The sequence below is a fragment of the Aspergillus lucknowensis genome (assembly GCF_044049455.1).
Source record: "Aspergillus lucknowensis strain CBS 449.75 chromosome Unknown BJX67scaffold_1, whole genome shotgun sequence".
NCBI classification, from domain to species: Eukaryota; Fungi; Ascomycota; class Eurotiomycetes; order Eurotiales; family Aspergillaceae; genus Aspergillus; species Aspergillus lucknowensis.
Window position 1 is genome coordinate 820,750 of NW_027263545.1, and position 16,192 is coordinate 836,941.

Sequence of the window (16,192 nt, forward strand, 5' to 3'; positions counted from 1 at the left end):
AGTTGCGTTGGCCGGGGTACGACATCGCTGCACAAATTCTCGCAGTTCTCCAAGCCAGTATATTCTTACTGCTAAACGGATATATACTATATGCTATTCATAGGGTTCTTTCCCTGTTCCAATTCCACGTTGAGCCATTAAGTCTATTATCCAAAAGTTGGATCAAACACTCTTTGTTCCGTAATAAGTAGATAAAACAACACAAGTCCTGGCCTGTACAAGAGTATCTAATTCAATCAAAATTAATAATAGCAAGCAGGGGAATGGACCCAAAGAATGACTCCATACATACGGGCGAGGTACTCAGAGCTTGAGCGATATCGGTTGTTAGGCGCCAAAGCGGCACAAACGTCATCGCCAGGAGATATTGTTGCAGTGAAGAATTTCGACTTGGTCGACTCTAAACTATGAACCGTCTTCGGTCGAATTAGACACCGCGAATTGTTCTTGATGGTACCGAGAGCCAGTTTTGTCCATCTATTCATATTGAGCCGATGACTGCCCAGCTGCACGTGCCCAACTGCTCCTGTTGATCTGTTGTCACCCGTCGGGCTTCATCCTCCTCCCTTCTCCCAATCTTCCTTCCTTTCCACTACTCGCGTTGTTTCTCTGCCTCGAACTCAAACAGCCATGTGTATCGCACTAATAACAACATCACACCCCTCATACTCCCTAATAATCATCAACAACAGAGATGTACACTCCCAATTCCCAACCGTCCCCTCTTAAACAACCCTCCCCCTTGACCCCAAACTAACAACACCCCGGGACACAGGAATACCTCCGCCGCCCAACTCACCCAGTAAGCTGGTGGCCCGCCCCAAACACCCAGGTTCTCGGCGGCCGCGACCTCGCCCGCACAACACAAGGCACGTGGATGGGGGTAACGAAAAGCGGGAAAGTCGCCGTGCTCACGAACTACCGCGAGCGCACCTCCGACGCCGCAACGGGCCAGCAATCGCGCGGCGCCATCGTGAACAGCTGGCTTACGCGGACGCCCGATCTCCCAACAACCGCGTATGTCGAGGAAATGGTTGCCTCGCCGACTGCACGTAATGTAGGCGGGTTTAGTCTTGTCTGCGGGTACGTGAATGAGCCGCTGGCGATTGTGTCGAATCGGTCGAGTGCTATGGATCAGATTACGTGGATTGCTGGGGAACGGGGGCAGACGAAGGGATTGAGTAATACTGTTTTTGATGATCGGAGTTGGGCGAAGATTCTGGAGGGGGAGAAGCTTGTTGAGGAGGCGATTAGAGTGCATGTCGAGGCCGGGGAGGGCGAGGAGGAGTTGATTGAGCGTTTATTGGGGATATTGAATACGAATTCGTTGCCGGAGTTGGACGATGATGCCACAGCGGAGGATTATCTTCCATACTTCAGGAAGAGCATTTTTATCCCTCTGATTGGGACGAGGGAGAAATCGAAAGCTCCTGCCGCCGCTGGGGAGATCGCGGCGCCGTCGCCGGGCCCGTCGTCATCGGGTCCCGATGGCCACGGGGCGGCATCAGAGTCTGTTCAGAATGAGGCTGGTGCTGGGAACGATATACTGGATCAGTCGTACCTACACGGGCCATATGGGACTCAGAAACAGACAATCCTGCTCATTCAGAAGGATGGACGGGTGAAGTATTTCGAACGCACACTATACGATCAAGAAGCAAAGGCTGTCCCGATTGGTGAGGGAGACAGGTCCGTCGAGTTCCGGGTAGCTCCTGAACAAGCCGTATAGCCTTGGAAAATCCCCGACCCCTCCGCATTCTGTCCATACCATAGGCGTTTGATGTTGATGAAAATGACTAAAGACTTTATGAGCTACGAAGTACGTCATGATAGAGCTGTGGATAGTACATTCTTAACCTTGAAATACAGACTCGTTTCCCTCAGATCTTGTTCGACCTAGTCTCGTAGTAACAAACAACCTGGTTTGCTATCGTCATCGTCTCCTATCCGGCGGTTATGGTGTGGCATCTGCCTGCGTCGCGCAGCCGCGGCCTATGCATTGATGCCAAATGCGTTTGACTGACAATTATCCGCTTCTCTCCTGCTCCTCGTACAAAAACCTACCTCCCCAGCCTCAGACACAGCAAACAACTAGGTACGGGGGTGTCGACGTGATCAAAGCTTTACTGTTGGCGGCAAAACTCGAGAGGGACTCCTCCAGGGCCGCAAATATTTCGAGACTCGGACAAGAAGAAACAATCTCTCTGTTGTGACAGTACGTTCATTCATTGAGCCCCTCCCCCAACTTGAGAAGCCACCAGATGAAGCCATTGTTAAGGCCGAGATTAAACCACCCGGCCAGCGGCACCCACAGGTTTGGGGACAGATGCTGGGTCACAGTTAGCTTTTCGCGTTACGTAGTCGAGCGATGCGGTTGAAACATCGTTGTACGTGACGTCGAACCTGGTAAGAGATCTCTATCAAGCCAATTCGTTTGTCCACTGGATGGAGGGGGAAACTGTTGCAGATATCATTACAAGACCCAGGCAATTTGTTACTGTGAGCTCATTGACCAGAACGCTTCCCCGGGGTATTTCGCAGCCCGGTTCTTTCTACACCAATAATGACTCTACCCTAATCCCCGCCAAAGAGTTTGACTTGCGCAAAAAGCACAGAATAGATGCAATATAAACAAAAGCCGCGACTCTTGGGGAACTTGGCAGCCCTCGCAAAGGTTGAGACGCGTGGTATCAGCCATGCCGGGGCTCGAAAAGGTATCGATCAGGCTCTTCTCGCTGCTCAGTGGGGCTTTGCAGCAGAACCTCGCGAAGTTTTGGCTTGACCCAAAACGTTTGTTGATTGATAACATACACAATTTGAAGATAGGACTTCCAAGAAAAACATAATAATGGCTATTAGGCAGACAGTTCGCAAACCCAACTACATAGCACCATGCCACAAAGCACAACGTACATGTACACTCTCTGATTCTGCTTGACACCAAGCCTTGGGAAAGGAGGATGGATACCCCCGCAGAGTCGAAAAACAAAAAGAAGCTGGCCCGAGCCGCGGATCGAACGCGGGACCTCTCGCATTTATGCTAAGGGTGAACCCTAAGCGAGAATCATACCACTAGACCACCCGGGCGTTGGATATATTCGCCCAAAATATTTGCCTATAAGTACCTGCAGCTCGAGACCTGCAGCTCGAGACCCGCAACACTTCGCATCATTTACCGCCGCATACAAAGGCAGCCTTCTTCCAGAATAGGTCGAGGCTATTCAAAGCTTATTTATTTATTTATTTATTTTTTTTTTTTTTTTACTTGACTGTGAATGTCTTATTTAGCTCCATTATAAAGTGATCAAGATAACAACTGGTGTGTGTGGATGCAGAGTTGCAGTCCAGTCGCCCAGCGCTGCCCCCTCAAAGATCATAAAATGACTTCGGAGTACGTACAACCGAGATTGCTTGAGGAACACGAAGCAGGCGAGAGACAATAAATAGATCCTAAATACAACTTGGGGCGGTAGGAATGGGAGAGGTGTACAGCTTCCAATAGTCAGTAGAATGTGTACAATCCCTTGCGGCTCACATTGAATAGCTATTAAAGAACTAGTGACACACTACAGCTATGCAAGCAGGCCGAAGAAGTGGAGCTTGATTTCGACGTCGATTACTGTGGGTGGCGTTGAGGTTTGGGCATGATGGTAATGGACGCTGGACCATTATCAAAAGGGGGAAAGAATGTGTCAAGGAAAAAAAAAGAAAAAACAAAAGTAAAGGCCCGAGCCGCGGATCGAACGCGGGACCTCTCGCATTTTATGCTAAGGGTGAACCCTAAGCGAGAATCATACCACTAGACCACCCGGGCGCTTGATAACTACAAAATTTCATACTCAATCATTATCTGTCCACCCCACTTGGAAGTCTTATCGATCGGCCACATGGCCAAATATATGGATAACTTTTGTCCTCGACCATCCAGGTATTCCTTGAGATGGCAAGCGTATGCTGTGATAAAATATTTTGAATACCCCGTTTAATTGTTTCCAAATCCTCACCAGCTCATGTAGGGCCCGAATAAACGACTTTCCTACATTACTTAGAGTGTTGCTTGCTGTATAAATATATACAATGGAGAAGCTCATTCTACTATTTCCCAGGGCTTTACCACTCCACTGCAACTATTCCAGTTCATTTAAGTAGTATATGGACGAAGCATCATTCCTCGTTGATTCCGCACATCAAAGACAATGGGGATGTAGAAGAGGTCCCATGACATTATGGCCGAAGATTCTTAGGAAGAATGTTGGTCACCCATAGCACTTTCCCAGTACTCAAGTAACAATATCGAATTTGCTCGCATTCATCAGTAATGGTGGCTTGGCTACAAAACCAGAGCATCTGAATCCCTTGTAGCTCGCACCTCCCTGGCTCATGGGAGGAAAACAAGCACAATAGCTACCTACTGTAACGGCATGAAGAATTCACGCAGGAACGGGAAAATATGCCCAGACATACCACCATCATCCCAAAACGATCATCGGGGAACTCAACTTCCCGGAAACTTACAGTACGTACCACACAACGACTCAAACTGTGTAACAGGCAAACGGAAAACCTTGGAAAGAATCTGCAATTTCCTCCTCTTCAGAGCCCAGACCCACGCACAACCCGGGGGAGGAAAGAAAAAAAAGAGAAGATCTCAAGTCGCAGAAACCGCCGCAGCCTCATGCAATCTGACGGTCACAGGATCCTTCGGCGTCAGCGTCAACGTCAGGGTATATTTGATATCTTTCTCGGGGTAGACGTCTTCGATCGCATCGAACCTCTGCAACAGCCTAACAAGCACGTACCCGGCCTCTGTGAGTGCAAACTGCTGTCCGAGACAGACGCGTGGCCCGCCGTTGAAGGGAAGATACTCCCACCCGACGCGGCGGTCAAACCAGCGGTCAGGGTTGAAGACCTCTGCGTCCTCACCGAAGAGTTCCTTCTGGCGCTGTGCGACAAAGACACTGTAATAGACGGCTTGGCCGGTGCGGAGGTAGATGGGTGACTTCCCGTCTGGTCCGCCGCCTTGCGGGAGAGAGGTATCATTGGCTGCGATGCGGCGGTTAATAGGGACGGATGGGTAAAGGCGCAGTATTTCGTTCATGAAGTACTGTAGGTAGCGGCAGGATTTCAGCGCGGCGAAGGTGATACTGTCGTGATTGGGCGTGTATGGCCCGAAGTCGGCGAGGATGGTGCTGCGGAGCTTCTGGAAGACGGCAGGGTGGCGGGCGAGCATGAGGATTGACCAGGTTAGCAGGGAGGCTGTGGTGTCACGGCCGGCGAGGAGGATATTGAGGAGTTGGGACCGCAGCTCGATGGGGTCCCTTGTTACTGCAACTAATGCTTCGAGGAAGACGTAGTGAGAGGAGGCGGGCTTGTCTTCTGCGGACATTTGCAGGGCTTTGTTGACGAACTGATCAACATAGGCGTGGACTTTGTCGTTAACGTATCTGCTTTCCTTGTTGTCGACAAGCCAGTGGAGTTTCTCGAAGCGTGCTCGCTGGGAGACATACCACTGGCCACGGTCGAAGTAGCCTGAGAAGTGATCTGGGGGTAGTTCCCCGCCGTTGCGAAGTGCCTCTAATATGACTGCCTGAGCTCTCTCCGAACAAAAACTCTGTTGCAGAATCGATAGTGAGACGGAAGAGAATGGCCTGAATGTTCGTCTCGCCGGTCCACCGGGTGACGGGGTCGACTGGCAAGGCGCGCATGGCCTGCTGGAGGTGGACTTCTTCCAGATCGAGGTCACTTATCTGCTCACGAGTGAACTGTGGCCGGAGCAGAGCTCGAGACCGCGCCCAGGCCTCGCCATCCGATGTAAACTACACGTGAATATCAGAACCGATCATCCTTACTATATCCGAGGTCATCAGATGCGGGGTCTTACAATCCCAGTTCCCAGCATGGGATGGAGCGTAAATTGGCGTAGAGAGCCCAGCTCAAAGTCTTTGAACTTGGTAGCCAGCATCGCCTGTATATTAGCAGGATCGCAGGTGAAGATGTTCTCGCGGCCCATCTGGCGGATGCGGAATGTGGCGACGCGACGCTTCTCACGAATCGACAATTCTTCGACACGACGTTGCAGCATCAGGGGAATAGTTCCCTCTTTGTCTGCTCTTAAGGCTTCTTTCAGAGTATTGAGCCCGATAAGATCGGTTGGATAGCTGGGGAGAGAGGCGCATCCCCAGCTCTGAGCCTTCCGGGCATGAACCCAGGTATACCACAGATAGCGGAGGACGAGTAAACATGACAGGCCAATAAGGAGAGGAATAAACGCCATATTTAGAGATTGGAATCTCCAGAGAAGAACCATCAAGTAGAACTGCGACTCCAACGGCGTTGCACGGTCTTATAGATGGGGAAATGAAGAGACAACTGCACAGAGTCCCGGGCGGGTCGTAATGGAACAGTGGCGTCACACAGTCAAGGAGAATGTAACCGGACAAAGTATCCTGGACTACCCCTCACTGATTATAATATCATCGCCGGGTGGGACATGTGTATCGTCCGAGGAAGAGACAAGTGTATTTTCCCTTACATATGCAATCTGTGCTCACTTTATGTGCATTATTGTTATGCTAGGGCTTGGAGGTGATGTTATGAATGTTCTCGACGGACGGTATGCATGTACTGCGACGCCTGCAGACTTGATAAACTGTCTTTCCGCTCCCTTCAATATATTTTCGGATCCTAAGATTCCCACTGTTCAAGTACGGAGAGTTTAATTGTGATGATCATGGTGAAATGGCGGTAGCTCACGGTTGACATGCTGAAGGAGACGGAACACATCCCCCAATTCCATGCAGATTTTGAGCTTATCCGACAGCAGATGTGTGGTTACGGTCCCTGGTGCAGCTCACTTAACTTTTTGTTCCTGTTCGTTCGTCCGTCCGTCATCTTGTGGCTCGGAATGATCCTATAGTCCTCCATACACAAATCCAGGAATGGAGAGTTTGACCTGAAACTATCTTCGCTTGTTGAGTCATTCAGGAACTCTACATGACTGTTTAGAAGTATGGTCAATTCCGTCAATTCCGTATCGCCTGGAATTCAGCTCCGGCGGGCAAGGTATAGTAGGACCCTCAGTAGATGCCAGGAACTCGCCAACTCCATCACCCTCTTTGCAGCCACATCCATTGCGATCATCCTAAACCGGCATAATAAACACATCTACATTACAATACTCATCTGTTCCTAACTTGACAACCACGTCTTCATGATAAACTGCACCCAGAACCCCGTCTGTGGCCGTCTCCGCGCCTCTGCCCTAAAACCACTGGACAAACTCGAGACCAAAATCAAAGCCAAAAAGAAGGCAAGGCACGACCTGCGCAAACGATACGGATACGGGCGACGTGAGGACGGTCCAGACGATGCCAATGTCCCTTACTACTACAAGCTCACTGATGCGGGCATGGAACGAGCAAAGAAGCAATGGTCCAAAGTCGGTCCAGCGCCGGACGACGTCCCGAGACAACTTGGTAAGTCCTCTCTCTATTTCAAAAAGTCTTCTGTCTTCTTTAGCAGAAAGAGTCTAATGCCCCCAGAAAAACGGTGGAGAAAGCTCGAACCGGAGCCAGGGAATTCCTTCATCACAAATCCTCCTACTGGCATCGTCTATCCAGCCTCAGCCCTAATCCGACCAAGACTTGAGATCATGCTGTATATGATGATCAAAGAAATGAAGAAGGTATATAGAAGGATAATGGGAGACTATGGCTACGACAACATCCAGTTCCTCCAGGATACGACAAAGATACCCGGAATCGACTCAATCAACCTTACCACCAAGCGAACCATCACTATGCCCTACGAGTGCAAGGGCCGTATGTACCAGGTCAAGAGTGAAATCAACAATGTGCTATTCTCTGGAAAACCTGAGGATCTAGAGACTAGCCTACTTATACTACGAGCACGCAGATATGGCAATGGCGGTGTCCGGACGTGGACTTTGCTGAAGAATATGGGTGAGTCTTTATTACATAGTACCCTATGAATTGCTAAGTAATTTCCTCATTCGAGAAACTAACTCTGCATCAGCAATGATCCACCACGCAAGAAAGAGGGTGGGCGATAATGCAGAAATCTACGGCATTGCCACAGACACTTATGTGTGGGCTTTCGTCCATATCGACAACAAGTCTCGAGTACGTTCTTCTCCTTACCACTACATGTTAAGACGACATGCTAACCTTGGTTATCTGGCACAGTACTCGCGACTAATCCTGGACTGGAAAACAAACAAGAAGTTGATCATCAACCACATCGTGAGAATTCTGGACTACGCCGCGTATCGAGCTGTCCAGGCCACGAGGTACCCATCTAAGAGGAAGGGCGCAAGACATCCAACAGGTTGTCAGATTGTAAATCCAAAGGATCTAATCTATTCGAAATTGCGTGGCTCGGATGATGATTGCTCGAAATAGGGAGATCTTGATTTGCTATGATGACTTATGGGTTGGGTATTCTATATTTAGGGCTATGTTTTCCATGTCATCTATTGCTACTGAGTCTGTTCAGGAGTTGCTATTCACAGCTAGCTTCAATATACGAAACTTGCTTACAAGCGAAGTCATCAAAATCTCGCAGGAGATCCCATTTACCATCATATTGTTAACTTGCTCCGTAAATCTGTAGGTGAAGTAGACTTGGCGTCGGAGGACATATAAGGCCATCCACTCTAACTTTTCTTCCACTCCCTCCAACTTCTCCAACTATCATGCAGCGCCAAACCGACTGGGGCGCCCTCTCTAGATCCTTCAGCCGCACAGAAACTCTGGTATCTCCACTTTTTACATGACCGTTGACCACAACTCCACTAACATCCTTAAGGATAGCTCCGAGCAACCGCTGCCAGAAAAAGGATTCCTGAATGATACAAATTGCCTTTCTGGTGGTATCTAGTAACACTGTGGAATCTAGCTAGCTCTTTTAGGATCTCCCGAATATCAACCTTCTGATGATCCGCATACAAGACCACTAGCTGCCACAACATGGTAGCATGTCCTCACTTCGGCAACATTTGCCATGGTCGACCGAAAAGGACAAAATGCGTAGCTTACGGGTTCAGGCATACGACACAGTGCCTTCTAAATAAGACCATGCCTGCCGGGGCACAGGAAGAGGCGATTAGATACACCGATGTCTTGATCTTCAAGGAGCTTCAGGCTATGCAAGTTGATGAAGAAGTCGAGTACTCAGGGTCGACGACAGTTACTATCCCAATCAAGGAATAAAACAGCCGTCCTTCGCAGCGATGTTGCCAATACCAAGACATATTGTCGACCGGAATATTCACTAGAATTTACCCTCCTAGAGAAGGGTTGACCCTCCTCAATGGAGCGGTAGAATTCCGACACATGTCGGGCAAACCCAGGCCGATCTAAAACATCTGCACTGCATCGCCAAGAACGCGCATAGCACTGGATGCTGTTCATAAACCTCACCACGCGAGTGTCTTCGTGGAAAACATTGCTGCCAGTGGATTCCAGGATGAGAAAGCTGTCAGTTCGGATGATGGCCGGCCGGTGCTTCCCGGCCTGAGAGCCTGAACCTCTTTGTCGAATGATTTCGCCAGCTAAGGTGAAATGCTACCAGTACCGGTACCTGCCTCTTGTACTGAGGCTTCTCTTTAGTGAATCCTCTTGTTAAGATTCAGCCTTCTCCCTTCTTCTCGCTTCCTTTCGTGGACACTCTCACTGAGGTCCAGCCTTATCCCTTCCTTTTTCTCTTCTTTAAGTGGATGCTCAGCCTCGTCCTCCGGAACGTTTCTCTGCTGTACTCGATATTCGACCGCGGACTTGCATTCCAACAAATCAACTCCCACCCTGGTGTCACGAAGACGACGACATACTCGACCAGATGAATACCGCGCGGCTAGTTTCTGACCTACACGCCCGGCAGACTGCGCAGCCCAATGGTGTCCCTGATACCCGTGTGGTCCACACTCACTCGCCTTGGGTGATGCATGCTCCAGCTCGCTGGCCTTGAGGAACAGCCCTGGTCTCGCCCGTCTGCCTGTGCTGCGTTCCGTGAACAATTTCTCCAATATGAGGCTGGCCTTGAATTTGATGACCAGGTGATGATTGACTTCCGCTGCGCGCTCTGCAACTGCCACTCTCCACGCCCTCCTCGATTGCCTAGAAAACCTCATTGCACCCCCCTCACGGACAGCTTGGTCAATACGGAGAGTCACCTTTGTTTCGACTTTTCGGCAAACAACCTACACGGCCCTCACTGACGGTACGCTGTGGACGAGGTTCACTCCCCGAATCATCGGCAATATCGAAGTTAAGAGGTTTTGTTTTGGCTGCACGTATGTATGCATTGCTAACTGCGCAGCAGATGCCTTCAAACATCGAAGTTCGCGTTCCCCCGCCGCCCTCTTGGGCAGCGTCGCCGTCCTCCCCGTCGTCGGGGTAGCCCCCCGAAGCGGGTCGTGTTTTTCGAGATGGTGTGCTACCGCTGCTGTCATGCGGGGGTGTGCTGTTCCGTTGTCTTGACGGGAGGACCCCCGTGTGATCGGTGCTGCTCTCAGCAATGCAGGGCTCTGGACTGCAGGGCTATTCACCACCCCTCTTGAAACCCCTGGAACCCCAGTAGAAGAGAGTGCTGCAAAGACCTGCAGTCGCTCCCCCGCTGTGGTTCAGAAGGTATATTTGATGTCGCATCCTTTTGCTTTTTGTAAAATCGTTACTCATATTGTACAGTGTAGGGACAGGGACAGCGATGTGTGTGTCATGACGAAGACTTTGGATTGCACGCAGGTTGCTCATATCTACCCGTTCGCAATGGGGACGAAGGCCGGCTCAAAAGAACACAGGCACTTCTGGAAGTATCTGTCTCGTGAATAGCCCATTGCGATGGGTCGGGCATGTGCTGCTCAAGTTAATTTGCCGTCATGAGCGAGAACGCCTGTAGTGAAAGTCGACGCACCTCGATTAAACTATTGATTTGCTCCCCCATATGCGCGAAAGAAGGACCCGGATCCCACCCTCGTGCAGATGCAAGAGAGTGCACAGATGGTGGGCCTAATTTTCAACGGTGATGGGAAAATGATGCGAGCACCTTCTGATTTGTGCGGAACTAGAAACCATCTTTCATCTTCCTCCAAGGGAGGACACGTACACGCGTGTCCCATAACATCGTCGGATCAATCTGGCATAGCCTAAACCTGCCCAAACACGAATTACGAACTCGGATTATGGTGATCCCCATAATAAAACGCAGAAAGGTGCTGGACTCAACACCTCAAATCACCTTAGCGGGGTCATGGAATCCAAGTGGGCAACGAGGGAAGAGGGGGGAGATACGGAGATGGCGAGATTAGTACCACTGGCAAACTCGAAAGAGGGAGCTCGCACGATACCGGAGGGAAGCGAAGTGCCTTCCGCATTCCCCCAATCAAAGGGAGCAGATGGTTAATACCCCAATCTTCCAAGTGGGCGCCATGGGGATCTCCCGGGGCCCAGCAGACCGTAAACCACGCAATGCAGGTTCTTGGGCGGCAGAAACACGCTCTCTGGAACCCGCCACGATAGTCAGTGAGAGCTCGAAGGTTCCCGGCACCGGACTACTACTAAGAGGAGGGAAGCAAGGCTAGAACTATCATATTGCCGCCACACTTCCAGAGGCGGGAGAGAAATCCGGCCAGCATGGAGACAGCAAGGGCACCCCTAAGTCTCATAATGCGAATCAAAAAGGCGTTCCAAATAAAAAAGCTAGACTCAGCATTGTATGCATTCATCTAGATATCCGACCTGGAAATGTCTGCGATCCCTTTGCGCCATTTGTAAACAATTCCCCAAAGCAGCCAAAATGTAAGAAGAACGGAGCACACCACGAGGCCATCCACCCATGTTAGTTCCATTCTTATCTCTTTGCTCTCTACGGAATGGCTTCTGATTGCTCTATATATAGGACTTTCGAAAATAAGAAAAAGATATGCTAACACGGATGATTTATTGCAGTTCCCGGCTGGTATGAAATTATCAAGGCGCTGCGCGTGCAACGGTATTATTCGACAGCCTTTCACCCCCAGACTGACGGTCAATCCAAACGAAACGGTCCAGACAATCGAGATTATATTACGGCATAACTGCCCCCACAGGTTCAACTTACAGTCGGAGCAACTCCTGCGAATTGTAAGCGCCGTGAACTTGATTTGGTGGTCTAGTCCCACGACATTACAATAGTTCTAGGACAACCAGCCACAGATTCGGGCGGAATTATACTCGGGTTTTCGTGATGCATCCAAAACTGATGGAATGGGTGATTATGAGGACAGAAATAAACAAAAGCAACCTCTTCTCGTCCTGTCTCCACGAAAAATGTCGACACTAAGTACAGCTACAACGGCAGCTCCCGTCGCTGACTATATCCATATTTCGAGTCGAGCCAGTAGCATCAGATCCTATAGAAACGACATATTAGCCCAAATCACGACACAGTTGGCGGAATGGCATCATGGATAAGTAACGCAGCTCAGAGACACGTCTTGGTTTGGCTCTTGGGTAAGTTTCCACACAAAGCTCGGTCCTATCATATAGCATCATGTGCGCGCGGGGGAGGGGTTGGATGGGCGTGATGAGGTTTGTACATACACCTGACAGGATAGTTGACGGAATCGCAGCTCTTGTCGGGAGATGAAGGGGAGAAGGGAGGGGAAAGAAGGTTTCCGAGGTTATAAGTAGGCAAGCGGTGGGCCAAGAGGGCTGGCCCTAGCATTAGTCAGTTTCTCCTGTAGTCCATGCTTGGTAAACAATGCTTATGCTTTGATACTTTACATCCTTCTTTTGCCCAAGGTATGATGCTAACAACTTGCACACTCATATTGTCTGCTAACCGACCAATAACTTGGAATCAGCCCAAGCCACCCGTGGACCTCCTTTCCTTTAGCTCTTCTTCGTATCGCACTCCGACCAATCGTATCTTTGTCAGCGGATATGATCACGTGACATTTTTATTTTTGGCCGAGGTGATTGGTGGCTCTTGGAAACTCGGCATCAACAAGTAGTCGAATCCTAAATTTTCTGCGGAATCCAACCCCGTGGAAATGTACCTGGTTCCACTTGCAAGATTCCAAGCTGTCCAGGGGGGGCATCCTATCGGGTCAGTTAAATGTGGTCGGAAGTTGTTTCTGGTTTGCTCCCTGGACTCAAATGTGTGATATTAACCTGTCACCTAACTGTAGGCATTCGACCTCATGTTTTTAGGGTGCATGATATGAGGCACCTTGAACGGCACAGGACACAGATTTGACCACACCAACGGGTAACAGCAATGAAACCGTGAGTTAGCCTGTTATCTTCCGGCTGGTCAAATTAATCCGGATTCTCACGGTTTCTACGTGCCGTCGACCCTCGTGTGGACAACCCCTTCCTGCCTTACAATGTACGGTCCGGCTTGTCCCTACTGATTTTTGGATGCTATTGTTCTGGCGGCAATCTCGCTCAGCTTCTGCCGATCAACTTTGCTATTTCCAACCTGTAAGAGTCAGCGAGATTCCGCGTGAGGCGGCGTCTCGACTCACACTTGAGATCGGGATCGCTTCAATGAACGCAACACCACCGGAGAGCTGCATCCGGTCAGGGAGATTGTGTTGCATCCAGGATATCAGATTATCCACTGTGAGATTGGACTCCTCTATCTTGACGACATAGCCGCGTGGCACTGGCTCTCCGTCTCCAGGTCTAGAAACTGCTCATCAGTTCGCTTGCCCAGCAAGTAAGAATGTGGATCTTACAAGGTGACAGGAATGACAGCAACATCTTTGATCTCCGGATGCCGTATAATCGCCGTCTCAATCTCCGCTGCTGTGACCTTGTCTCCTCTCACTTTGAATAAGTCCTGTATACAGTCAGCAACTCAACAGCGTGGAGTACTATGCACAGGAAAAGACCCTGAAGGGCATACCTTCTGCCGACCAACGATATAAAACCTCCCGAACTCATCAACCCAGCCAATATCGCCCGTCTTAATCCACCCATCCTCCACGATCGTCTGCGCGGTATGCTCCGGTCCATTAAGGTACCCTTCATGGCGAACGGGCTGCGGATGTAAACATGCCCCTTCTTGTTCCGGGATAGAATCTTTCCGTCGTCGTCCATCACCTTTGCTTCCACGCTGGGAAGTAGCACTCCAGTTGTTGCGTCGTTTACTGGTTCGTCTGGGTCCGGGATGGTGAAGAACCCAGCTCTATGCATGTCAATAGCAGGTTCAATGTATGTACGGTACGGTACGGTAGACTCAGGCGATAACTCACTCAGTCATTCCGTACGTACTCTGCACCTGGGAACCGAACGACAACTGCCACTGATCGATCAACTCACAAGGAATAATCGCCCCGCCCGTGAGCAAATGTCGCACACTGTCAAGATTCGGCCGTGTCGGCAGCGCCAAAGTCTCGCGCATCAGATACTTCGGCGCCATAACCCACGTCGGCCTGAACCGCTCAATCGTCCGAGTGATCCCTTCCGCGTCGCTGCCCGCCGGGAAGATCGTTTTATACCGTGCCTTGAGCGGGATCAGGATTCCCAGGATGAGGAAACCCATGCCGAAGAACTTGTAGTTGCAGAAAACGATCTCGCTTTCCCGCCTGCGCAGCGTGTAATGGTGGAGAGTTTGCTCGACGTTGCCGATTAGGCCGTAGTGTTTTCGTTCTGCGAGCTTGGATGCCCCAGTTGTTCTGTCTTCCTTAGTATCTGCTGCACTGGGGAGATGGATGATGATGGACAACATACATACCCCGACGTGTAGAGCAGGATGGCAGTGGTTGATTTCGCGTCGTTAGGCGAAAGCGTCGGCCACTCGTACGCATCGCCGCCAGGGTTATCTAGAAGACAACGCCAATGTCTCGCACCGTCTAAATTTGAAGCAAATCCGTCCCCACGCAGCGAGTCATCAACAACAAACTGCCGTTCACCGGGGATCCACAACACCGCCGCTGCAGCAGCCACAACATGGCCATCCCCCGGCGCAAACAACACAATGTCACACTCTAGCTGTCGCAGACGGGAAACCAGATCCTCAGCGGGCCCCGGCGCAAGCATATTACACGCCGCGCCGGAGGCAATGACGCCCAGGACGGCCAGTGGGAAATGGATGTTGGCGGCGCCGTAGACCATCACACGCTTGCCGCGCGCGTTGAGCTTGTACAGTCCGCAGCCGATGCGCTTGATCAGGGTGGTGATCTGGTGGATGGTGTAACATGGGGATCCGGCCTTGTCCTCGCTGGCTGATTGCAGGAGGGGCCATAGTGTTGTTCTGCTTTGTGGTGGTGTTGTATAGAATAAGAGAATAGGCGTGTGCAAGTCAATATAAGGAGAATTGAGGGGAAATGAGTGATGGGCTCAGCGGGAGGGGTCGAAGATGCTCGAGGAAAGGATCATGAGAATGTAATTGGACATGCACGGGTGATTGTTCCACTGCATAACAGTGATCCGGATCGAGATATCGCCGACTATCTCGGATGGGCTGAGATGTGATCGACCATGCTCAATTGCTCCAGGCCTAGACAGAGGTGCGAATAGAATAGTTCGAGGGAAACAATATAAAATCAAACACAACCTACACATGTCAATCACCATAATGATTGTGAAGAACGGATGTGATGATGTCGATAATAGATGACGCTGCCCATGTAATCGGATTCCGCTCTGTTTCCCTGCTGTGTTGGCTTCCCTCTCAGAGTCAATTACTTGAGATTCTGACTTAATTCTATTGGCAATGCTTCCGAGAGGACCGTCGGTTCACCCCACTCTTGTCAACTTTTTTTGAGGGGAGGGGCATCTTTTTCCCCTTGTCTTCGGGCAAGGAATCAAATCGACTACTCAGAGTCACCGGAAAATAAGGGCTTCCTCGAACTCCCTTGGAGAAACAGCGCTGAGGGAAGGGGCGTTCCTTCCTCAAGCCTTAATATCCCCGCCAGTTGGTCATCGGAATTGATTTTGCGCTACGTGAGTTCTTTCTATGAGCGATACCCGGACAGAAACCTGACTACATACGTCGAACCAGTTTAACCCAGTTGATTCCGTGGCTCCCTGCTAAGACCATTCTGCAGGGTGATGATGTCTCGACCAAGGATCCCCTTAGCATCACTACCATAGGCTCGTCAAGGGGGACGTTGACGGGAATTTCAGAGGCCACACGTATCAGAGTGAAGATGACAGCCCTCCAACTCGAAGGACACCGAATGTGA

At 50.3% G+C, this 16,192-nt stretch overlaps 4 protein-coding genes and 2 non-coding genes across 6 annotated transcripts; 2 read left to right on the forward strand and 4 right to left on the reverse strand.

The window, feature by feature from the left end:
- Positions 1–108: 108 nt before the first annotated feature.
- BJX67DRAFT_10862 (NRDE family protein) lies at positions 109–1,901 on the forward strand. The gene is made up of 2 exons (XM_071024286.1): positions 109–696; positions 776–1,901. Exons 1-2 carry the CDS (start codon positions 631–633, stop codon positions 1,727–1,729), a joined length of 1,020 nt encoding a protein of 339 aa, XP_070891506.1. The 5' UTR covers positions 109–630; the 3' UTR covers positions 1,730–1,901.
- A 1,097-nt stretch (positions 1,902–2,998) lies between these two features.
- BJX67DRAFT_t9 lies at positions 2,999–3,087 on the reverse strand. The gene has a single exon. It is a non-coding gene; the product is annotated as a tRNA-Pro (tRNA).
- A 637-nt stretch (positions 3,088–3,724) lies between these two features.
- On the reverse strand, positions 3,725–3,814 carry BJX67DRAFT_t8. Its single transcript has one exon. It is a non-coding gene; the product is annotated as a tRNA-Pro (tRNA).
- A 571-nt stretch (positions 3,815–4,385) lies between these two features.
- Positions 4,386–6,274, reverse strand: BJX67DRAFT_386868 (cytochrome P450; the record flags this gene model as incomplete). Its single annotated transcript, XM_071034144.1, has 3 exons — positions 4,386–5,574; positions 5,636–5,816; positions 5,882–6,274. The coding sequence occupies 3 exons, from the start codon at positions 6,272–6,274 to the stop codon at positions 4,649–4,651; spliced, it is 1,500 nt and encodes a 499-aa protein (XP_070891507.1). The 3' UTR covers positions 4,386–4,648.
- A 936-nt stretch (positions 6,275–7,210) lies between these two features.
- On the forward strand, positions 7,211–9,230 carry BJX67DRAFT_376337 (uncharacterized protein; the record flags this gene model as incomplete). The annotated part of the gene is made up of 5 exons (XM_071031855.1): positions 7,211–7,475; positions 7,542–7,961; positions 8,035–8,141; positions 8,205–8,308; positions 9,065–9,230. 5 exons carry the CDS (start codon positions 7,211–7,213, stop codon positions 9,228–9,230), a joined length of 1,062 nt encoding a protein of 353 aa, XP_070891508.1.
- A 4,174-nt stretch (positions 9,231–13,404) lies between these two features.
- On the reverse strand, positions 13,405–15,581 carry BJX67DRAFT_386870 (AMP-binding enzyme; the record flags this gene model as incomplete). The annotated part of the gene is made up of 8 exons (XM_071034145.1): positions 13,405–13,479; positions 13,526–13,685; positions 13,739–13,842; positions 13,909–14,043; positions 14,106–14,190; positions 14,258–14,680; positions 14,740–15,258; positions 15,562–15,581. The coding sequence occupies 8 exons, from the start codon at positions 15,579–15,581 to the stop codon at positions 13,405–13,407; spliced, it is 1,521 nt and encodes a 506-aa protein (XP_070891509.1).
- Between the last annotated feature and the right edge of the window lie 611 nt (positions 15,582–16,192).

Bases quoted from the DNA above. Each gene is read 5' to 3' on its own strand.
- BJX67DRAFT_10862 (XM_071024286.1), top strand. From the start codon at position 631: ATGTGTATCGCACTAATAACAACATCACACCCCTCATACTCCCTAATA. The intron at 697-775 runs GTACACTCCCAA...CCCGGGACACAG, and splicing joins TAATCATCAACAACAGAGAT to GAATACCTCCGCCGCCCAAC.